Genomic DNA, 9,347 nt, shown 5'->3' on the forward strand with positions numbered 1-9,347 from the left:
CCCGAGATGGGTCAAACCCGCCGCCTCGGTGGGCCTTTAAAAGGGCCTGGAGCCCTTTGGGAAAGGGGAGGCCCATTTCCTCCCTTCCCCATCTCTCGGCTCTCTCTCTCCCTCTTCTCCCCTTTCTCTCAAAATGCAGAGGCAAATAACAACAAACCAGTTTAATAAAAGAGGGATTTTGAGCTATTTTCTTGTGTTCTTCCTCATGTTTATACATATACATGCAGAGGCAAATAACAACAAAATGCAGTTTAATAAAAGAGGGATTTTGAGCTATTTTCTTGTGTTCTTCCTCATGTTTATACATATACATATTCATCCAGTACATACACCCTTCTATGCGGGGGAATTAATACTATCAAATGGCGCCGTCTGTGGGGACCCGAAAAAAGAGCTCTGTTCCTACCATCAAAGAGCTAGTTGGAAAAGGAGAAAAGATTTGGGGGAAGACGGAGGAGCTCTGCCGTCCGCCGCCGCCCTACGCCATGAAGCCCATCGTCTCCGGCTGGAAGACCGGCGACTCGCTGCCGACCCGGACGGCCTCCATCGCGGAGCTGCTACGCCGGAGTTCTTGCTGGTCCACCGCCGCCAGTTGCGCCGAGAAGATGGAGGAGAAGATGGAGGGACGCCGGAGCAGTTCACGCCGCAGCCGCCGCCGTCCAGCACTGCCGCCGCTGTCCGCCAGTCACGCCGCCACCACCTCCGTCGACGATGCCATACATCGTCCGCCGCCGCCGCTGTCCAGGCCGCCAGCCGCCGCCCGACGCCACCGCCGCTGCCTTGGGATCCTGTCTCGCCGGTGGAGGAGCTCCAGGCCGCCGTCGCTTTTGCTGTCTAAAAAAAAAAAAAAAAAGAAGAGAAGCGGAGAAGAAGAAGAAAAAGAGAAGCAGAGAAGAAGAAGAAGAAGAAGAAAATAAAAAAATAAAAAAAAGAAGAAGAGAGAAGAAGCAGCTTGTAATTATTGGTGGGAGGTGGCGGTGGAAGAAAGCAAAACCAAGAAGTCAAAGCATTAATTTGTGGCATTAATTGTGTGGCAGGCAATTTGTGGTGGAGAAAAGTGAAAGTGGATGGCTGGCACGTGTGAGGCTTTGAAGATGAAGACAAATTACATTATTTGTAATTTTTGTAATAGTCTAATTAGACTAGTCAGGCCCATAATTTAAAATGGGCCGTAGCTTTTTTTATAGCAAGCTGTATAGGCCCAATTACAAATTGTATAGGTTATGGGCCTGTACCTAGAAGTTGTAATTAATTGTAATAGGTCCGGTTAGGTTGGTATTCTCACCACCGGCACTAAGAGCCCGGTCAGGTCGGCCTCGCCACCACCGGCATTGTTAAGCCCGGGAAGAGCCCCGGCACCAAGCCCTACCACGTAGGCAAATTTGGGTCTCCAGACCAATCGGACGATGCTCCAACGAAGATCGAAGACGGGCACCTCGCCCAACACACCTCTCCCTCGGTTCCGACCGATAGCGGTGTCCGAAGACCAAAGACGGGCGCTTCGCCCCACACACCTCTCCCTCGGTTCCGACCGATAGCGGTGTCCGAAGATTGAAGACGGGCGCCTTGCCCAGCAGCCAAACCGGCTCTAATAGCCGTCACTCCTCTCCCTCGGTCCCCATCGATAGGGGTGTGCAATCGGGCTCTAATAGCCTCAGTTCTGCGGCTCTAATAGCCGACTGACCCTTGACCGGGTGAGGCAATCGACTGGTCATATCGCCGATCGGGGAGGTCGACACCACGGCATATTCCCCGATCCGCCCGCTCCTCTCCGGTACTGCACTCACTCGCGCCCCGAGCGCGCACAGTGGGGGCTAAATAGGAAGGGAGTGCCGCAGGTCCCATGCTCGGGAACATCCCAAGCAGCGGGCCCTCGTGAAGTGTTTAGGCCCACACTCGGGAATCCCCTGATCGAGGCGGCCAAACAGTGCCTGAAGAAGTATTCCAAGGCCCGAAGGCCGGGAATCACGGTTCGGGCCGGCACTCGGGAAAAACCCCCGATCCTGACGGCCAAGTAGCAGTTGAAGCAAGCCTAAGGCTAAGAAAGGTTCCAAGGCCCACGAGTCGGGAACTGCAGTTTGGGCCCAAGGTCGGGAATATCCCGTCCTAAACGGCCCACCCGAAGACCGAAGACCGCGCCCTGAGTTCGCCCGGCCGCTAGTTTCACTGTCGCACGCCCTTATACTTAAGTACGTCCGACAGTGGGGGGCTGGGCAGGATAGGCCGGGTCGAATCGTCTGCTCGGATAACATACTGATATGTGGGTCGCCCGAGGCCATGCGCCTAGTCGGCCTAGAGCGGCTGGTTCAACCCGTCTGCCCGGGTAAGGCGATGCTGGCATGGGGGTCGCCTGGAGGCTATTAGCCCGGTCGTCCAACGCGCTTTCCCACCTCGAGCAGGTCGGCACTGCCACCTCCGACGAGAAGGGAAAGTGAGCCACGCGCCTTGTTAGACCGAGTAGGTTGGCACCGCCGCCTCCGGTGTTTCTAAAGACCAGTTAGGATGGCCTCGCCACCACTGGCACTCTATGACCGGTTAGGTTGGCATTGCCACCACCGGGTCTATGAGTCCGGTTATACCGGTTGATACCGCTTCTTAGCGATGCCGCTTTTCAGCGATGAATCCCGCTTTCCAGCGATTCATATATCGCTTTTCAGCGATGTATTCCGCTTCTTAGCGATGCCGCTTTTCAGCGATGTATTCCGCTTCTTAGAGATGCCGCGTTTTAGCGATGATATGTCCGCTTTTTAGGCGATGCCGAGCGATATGCTTGTTCCGCCTCTTAGCGATGCCGCGTTTTAGCGATGACATTTCTGCTTTTAGGCGATGCCGAGCGATATGCTTGTTCCACCTTTTAGCGGAGCCGCTTTTAGCGATGTTTCCGCTTTTAGGCGATGTCGAGCGATGTGCTTGTTCCGCGTCTTAGCGATGCCGCGTTTTAGCGATGTTTCCGCTTTTAGGCGATGCCGAGCGATGTGCTTGTTCCGCCTCTTAGCGATGCCGCGTTTTAGCGATGATATTTCCGCTTTTAGGCGATGCCGAGCGATGTGCTTGTCCACCTCTTAGCGATGCCGCGTTTTAGCGATGTTGTTTCCGCTTTTAGGCGATGCCGCGCGATGTGCTTGTTCCGCCTCTTAGCGATGCCGCGTTTTAGCGATGTTGTTTCCGCTTTTAGGCGATGCCGTGCGATGTGTTTACCGCCTCTTGGCGATGCCGCTTTTAGCGATGTGTTTACTATCTTTGTGTGATGCTTTACCGCTTTTTTTTAGCAACGTGTGTGTACCGCTCGTTAGCGGTGTTGTGCCCGATCGTCGGCGCGGTAGTTGTAGCCGGGTGCACTCACATTGCGGACCCGGTCGAGGCACTTCCCGACCGCGATGTCGTTTCCCGGACGGTAACCCGTCGTATCCACTCCTTTGTGCTGACGGTTCTTGCACCTGCGGGAGTGGGGGCTGCGCTGGCCCGAGCAGCTCGTCTGCGATTTAGTTTGCCCGAGTAGAGCGTTCGTCGGTCAAAATGGTCGAATCACGTTCGCTTCGCCCAGTAACGTTTCGCCCGAATGAATCCGGTCTCTCGGTCACAAGCGGATCCAACCCCATAGTTGGTTAGCAGATCTCCATATCGCAGTCAAATCGACAACCCAGTCGTGCCCGGCAATCCAGTCGCGAACCGGCTGGGCTCGGCCTTTCGCAAGTTGTGTTGCGAGCTCGACCACTGGGTCGGGCGCTCCCTTTCGGTCCACCGGACTATGTCTGAGCGTTGCACTCTTTTTTCCTTTGGCTAAAGTTTTTTCCCGCTGGGTTTTTTGTTAGCCTAAGGTTTTTAACGAGGCAACCGGCATATGTCACGGACCGTGTGACTCGTTTTTCCAGCCCGAACCCTTCCTCGATGCTCGTCGTCAGGGCACGGGCTGTGGGGGCTTTTGATAAGGTATATATCCCGGGTCCGTGCCATCGCTCAGTCATGAGGGGAGGCGACGGGTCAAACCCGAGATGGGTCAAACCCGCCGCCTCGGTGGGCCTTTAAAAGGGCCTGGAGCCCTTTGGGAAAGGGGAGGCCCATTTCCTCCCTTCCCCATCTCTCGGCTCTCTCTCTCCCTCTTCTCCCCTTTCTCTCAAAATGCAGAGGCAAATAACAACAAACCAGTTTAATAAAAGAGGGATTTTGAGCTATTTTCTTGTGTTCTTCCTCATGTTTATACATATACATATTCATCCAGTACATACACCCTTCTATGCGGGGGAATTAATACTATCAATATATATATATATATATATATATATATATATATATATATATATATATATATAGCATTAGATGTTATATAAAACAAATATTTATGTTTAAGTTATTAATAGTTTGATTATCTTAGTTGGTTAAATTTCATATATATATTTTTTATGTTAAGAAAATTTATAGTCATAGGGTCAAATCTCATTAACAACATTTTTCTTATCTTCACTTGTTTATTTTGTCTCTTTCATTCCTTCCCAAGATAAATATTTTTTAGTCTGCTTTTATAAATCATTTAATTAACAAATTAAATATTCTTTTAGTCTACTTTTTATGAATCATTCAATTAATGTAATATACAAGTTTATATTATACTTCATTATATTCAAATAATTTAGAAAAATTTAAAATTGATCTTGATGGGATACCCGATATTTGAACCCAATTGGACCGCCTAGCCCCGATTGACCCATCTAAGCCCGGTCAAAATATCCTACTAAACCCCATTTAACCACCATTAAATTATCCTAATAAAATATATTTAACTACCTCATCCTAACCCCAACTTAATACCCATAACCCCTCATCCTATTTACTACCCAATTAAACCACCATTACTACCCATAATTCCTACTAAATACCCACCCAACAGACACTATTTAGCTAGCTATAAAAAGGGATGAGCACAAGGAAAAGGGCATCTCATCATCATCACAGAGGAGGAAAGGGGCATGTTATTCACTCTCCCTCACACTATTCTTGACCACAAGAGAAGACTATTCACTTACACAAGAGAAGACCATCCACTCTACCACTCCATCACTCTTCCCTCTATCACTCTTACTACATTACTAGAAAACACAATACTTTGTATATAAAATAGCTTTACAACATGTACAAAGATACCTATAGAACATAGTGGATTTAGGCTTGACATCGTCCAAAAAGGCCCGTGGTTTTCACCTTTCGGTTTCCACGTCAAAATCATTGTGTTTAGTTTCTTTAGAGTTTATTTTAGTTATCTTTATCCAAACGGTAGACCTTTCGGTTTCCACGTCAAAATCATTGTGTTTAGTTTCTTTAGAGTTTATTTTAGTTATCTTTATCCAAACGGTAAATCTACCAACCACCGGTTGTGTTGGACCTCCTTGAGTCCAAAAATCCTAAAACCAACAGATCTAACTAAAAAAAATTAAATTAAAACATATTTATGAATATAGTATTATTCAAATTATTTTATCTAATTTATTATGTTTCATATGTTGTCATAAATATTTTCACATTGTCAGCCCACTCAAGTATATTTTTGGCTCCGACTCTAACTATCGTATAATATATCAAAAACATTCTATTGTAATTTATAATGTATTTTGTATTTTAACCTTATTATGACTGTTTAATATTTTGTAATTGACATTTCTAACGTTATTTAAACTTCGCCCCTACTCACAAAATTTTCTAGCTCCGATCCGTTCCTTCATAGTATACATCCTATTTTTGTATAATCTTATTATACTTCTTACAATTGAAATTTATATAATTTTTGATATAGTATAATTATTTGTCAAAATTTATGAGGATTGCGTGATGGTTTATAATTATTTTAAAGCAGTTCAAGAATTCATATCTGCAAAGCAAAGCAGTTCTCATATTAGGAGAAAAACTTAAATTCACTATGAGCATCTTTTAAAGTACAAAAGTTGGAAACATTTTTACACAATAAACTCTATCTTCTTAAATTCCTTGATTGAGATTTGTATTATAACTTTATTTTGGTCTTTGGTGACAATTTCAAATTTAGTTCCAAACTATTATTTTTGCCATTAATTATTTTTAGACACTTTTAGTCATTCTCATGACTTTTCCTATATTTTGTAAGGATATTTTTATCTTTTCAATCAATTTATGATTTACACAAATGTGTGGATCATGGTTCATAAAATAATGATTGCACATAATCACGTATCATAAAATAAAACATACCTGCTTTGTGAATACATAATATATAAATCAAATAGTACGAGAATCGACTCACTTAGTGGGAATCAGTTCTCCCGGTAAGCAATGTAATTGGCCAAGGCGATCAAAGGGGCAACCTTGCCTTGATCAAAGCCAGAGAGCTGAGCCTGAGCCTCTTTGTTCAGCTGCTCAGCAAACTCTCTGGACTTCTGAATCCCAAGAAGCTTAGGATAAGTCACCTTGTCAGCAATCAAATCCTTCCCAGCTGTCTTCCCCAATTCCTTGGAGGATTTGGTGACATCAAGAATGTCATCAACAACCTGAAACAACAGCCCGATGTTTCGGGCGAATTTCCTTAATTTAGCAACCTCTTCCTCAGTTCCACCACCCAGAATCGCTCCCAGAACCACAGAGGCCTCCAGCAAAGCTGCGGTTTTGTGGAGATGAATGAACTTCAAATGTTCTAATCCCACATCGGAGATGCCCTCTGAGCATATATCCACCACCTGCCCAGCCACCAGCCCCTCAGCGCCAATGGACTTAGCCAATTCACCAATAACCCTCACTATCTTCTCTGAGGGAACCCCTTTTGTGGCGGTGGCTATATGCTCAAAGGCAAACCCCGGCAAGGCATCCCCGGCGAGAACCGCCACGCCTTCCCCGTAAACCTTGTGGTTCGTGGGCTTCCCTCGCCGCATATCGTCGTTGTCCATACACGGAAGGTCGTCGTGCATCAGAGACATGGTGTGAATCATCTCAACCGCGCAGGCCGCCGGCATGGCGGTGGCCTCGTCCCCGCCGACGAGCTCGCAGGCGGCGATGCATAGCATTGGCCGGATTCTCTTCCCGCCGGCGAGGAGAGAGTACCTCATGGCTTCGTGAAACTTCCGCGGCTCCTTCAGCAACACCGCCGCTTCCAGCGCCTTGTTCACCGAACTCGCCTTCCCCAACACGTACGCCTTGAAATCAAGCTTGGTCGGTTTCTTGTTCTCGCTCTCTTCCTGGGGAATTGCATTAGCCTGCTCCTTGGTGAGAATCGCAGAACAAGAATGAAACAGCGGTTTCTTGATTGAGCTTGGGAATGACATATTTATGCGGAATTCATTGTTTTTTATGAGAGACCCGGATCTGAATCTACCGCAAAAAGAATGGGTGTTTGCCCAAGTTGTACTAGGATTTGCAAGACTCATACTTTCCTCTGTGAATGAAAATGCAGTTCGGAGATTTCTTTTGAGGATTCTCAGAGCATTCAACTGACGTCACTTACTTTCCTCTGTGAATGAAAATGCAGTTCGGAGATTTCTTTTGAGGATTCTCAGAGCATTCAACTGACGTCACTAGGAAGAGTGGAAACTAATGGCATGAAATTTGAATGTGGAGTGAAACACTGGTAGGATTGGTGGAATATTGCATGTTGGAGGATATATAGACATATGAGATATGGTCAAGAGCTTCATTTATTTATTTATTTATTTTATTTTTTGAATACAAAGAGGGGACTACCCGGTGTGAACAACACAAAAAACAAATTGCTCCGCAAACTAACAGCGCCTAATAAATCATTGTGCATCAAATTAATGCAACCAGGAATGGGGTTGTCAAATTCCACCCATCCCTCATTGCCATTAGCATCCAAAAAAGCAAGGAAGTCCGCAACCATGTTTTGTTCGCGATAAACATGAACAAGCTGACTCCTTTCTTCCGCTTCAAAAAACTACTACACTGCTCTAGAGTTCTGCACGAGTGTCTCTCTCCCCAGTTTCTATCTCTGATGGTGTTCACCATTTCTTCACAATCACTTTGGATCTCCAAGTTGACGATGCCTTTAGTTTGGATCCACTGAAGCCTCATCCTTAAAGCTTTGATCTCAGCCTCCATCGCATTCGCTGCACAGTACGATAAAGCACATCTAGTAATCCATCTTCCAGTCTTGTCTTTAAGAACTGCACCCCCTCCTGCACGCTTGTCCTCACCTCTTAAGCATATGTCCATGTTGAGAACCATATCTTTGCCCGTCGTTGTTCTCCATTTGAGTTGCTTGACGAGGTAATTCCCCTGAGATCCTTCCAGTATAATGGATCTAGTAAAATATTTCCTAGTATCCAACTCTTGTTGTCTAATCCACTCAATTTTGTGATACAGCCCCCATTCTGTTCCTCCAAAAGCAATTTCATTTCTCCTGTGACACCCCATAAATCTAACCCTTAATTGAGATTAATTGAGGAATTAATCCTAATTTCCCTTTGATAATTTCCTTCTAAAAATCATGAAATTTAATAATCAAGGGACTAGAATTTGACTAGTTTCCTTAGTCAACCATGTGTACCTTTTGCCTTGTGCTTTGTACCTTAACCTTTTGTCTTCCTAGCCTTTTAGTAAGGGTAATCTTATCCTTTCACACATGCTTGGTGTTTAAGCTTGCCTTAGCAAGACACATTTCATTCATCATCTTTCTAACCAAATCATAAACGATCCACCTTCTCTCTAAAGAAATCTTGGCTTGCTTTTCAAGCTCAAAGAAGAACCATCCATCCTTGCAAAGTTTCATCTAAAGATTCCACATTTCTACCTCCCTAGCATAGGAAAGGGTAAGATCTAAAGTTGATGGTTTTAGGGTTTTCGGGCCCAAGGAGGTCCAACACAACCTTTGGCTGGTGGGTGCACCTTTCAGTAAAATGTATGCCTATCTCGGAGATAATGCGAGTACTCGGAACCTTTTTGGTATTCTCCCCCTCTGGGTGTTCAATCGTCTGTCCTTTTACAAGAATGGAGGAGCCTTTATATAGCGGCTCCTCCTCTACCGACTTGAAGGCCCTTAATGGCCGACTTCAAGGCTAATCAAGATATGGAGCCGTTGGACGCTATTACTTGGTCAACCAACGGCTCTTCTAGGCTTGTAACAGCCTGACTGAGTCCTGCTTTCAATTCCCTAACGGCTCCCTTTTAAACGAGCCTCTTCAATGCTCTCAACGGCTCCTTGAACCGAGTCTTCCCCTGAGCTTGGGCCTCGATCGACTCCTCGTCTCGGCCTAAGCTCCCACTGGGCTCCTCTTTAGTAGCTCTGAACCGGGCCTCGTGCTTGGGCCTGGGCCGGCTCCCGGACTCGGCCCAATTGCTTTTCGGACCCCTCTTTACACTGGCCCACTTCTCCTATC

The 9,347-nt window shown here is 46.2% G+C and overlaps 2 protein-coding genes across 2 annotated transcripts; one reads left to right on the forward strand and one right to left on the reverse strand.

Moving 5' to 3' along the window:
- Positions 1–891, forward strand: LOC109168415. Its single transcript, XM_019317442.1, has 2 exons — positions 1–215; positions 306–891. The coding sequence occupies exons 1-2, from the start codon at positions 134–136 to the stop codon at positions 836–838; spliced, it is 615 nt and encodes a 204-aa protein (XP_019172987.1). The 5' UTR covers positions 1–133; the 3' UTR covers positions 839–891.
- Positions 892–6,248: 5,357 nt separating this feature from the next.
- Positions 6,249–7,574, reverse strand: LOC109168408 (geranylgeranyl pyrophosphate synthase, chloroplastic-like). The gene has a single exon (XM_019317434.1). It carries the CDS (start codon positions 7,380–7,382, stop codon positions 6,279–6,281), a length of 1,104 nt encoding a protein of 367 aa, XP_019172979.1. The 5' UTR covers positions 7,383–7,574; the 3' UTR covers positions 6,249–6,278.
- Positions 7,575–9,347: the final 1,773 nt, after the last annotated feature.

Source organism: Ipomoea nil, unplaced genomic scaffold (genome assembly GCF_001879475.1).
Source record: "Ipomoea nil cultivar Tokyo-kokei standard unplaced genomic scaffold, Asagao_1.1 scaffold3199, whole genome shotgun sequence".
NCBI lineage: Eukaryota > Viridiplantae > Streptophyta > Magnoliopsida > Solanales > Convolvulaceae > Ipomoea > Ipomoea nil.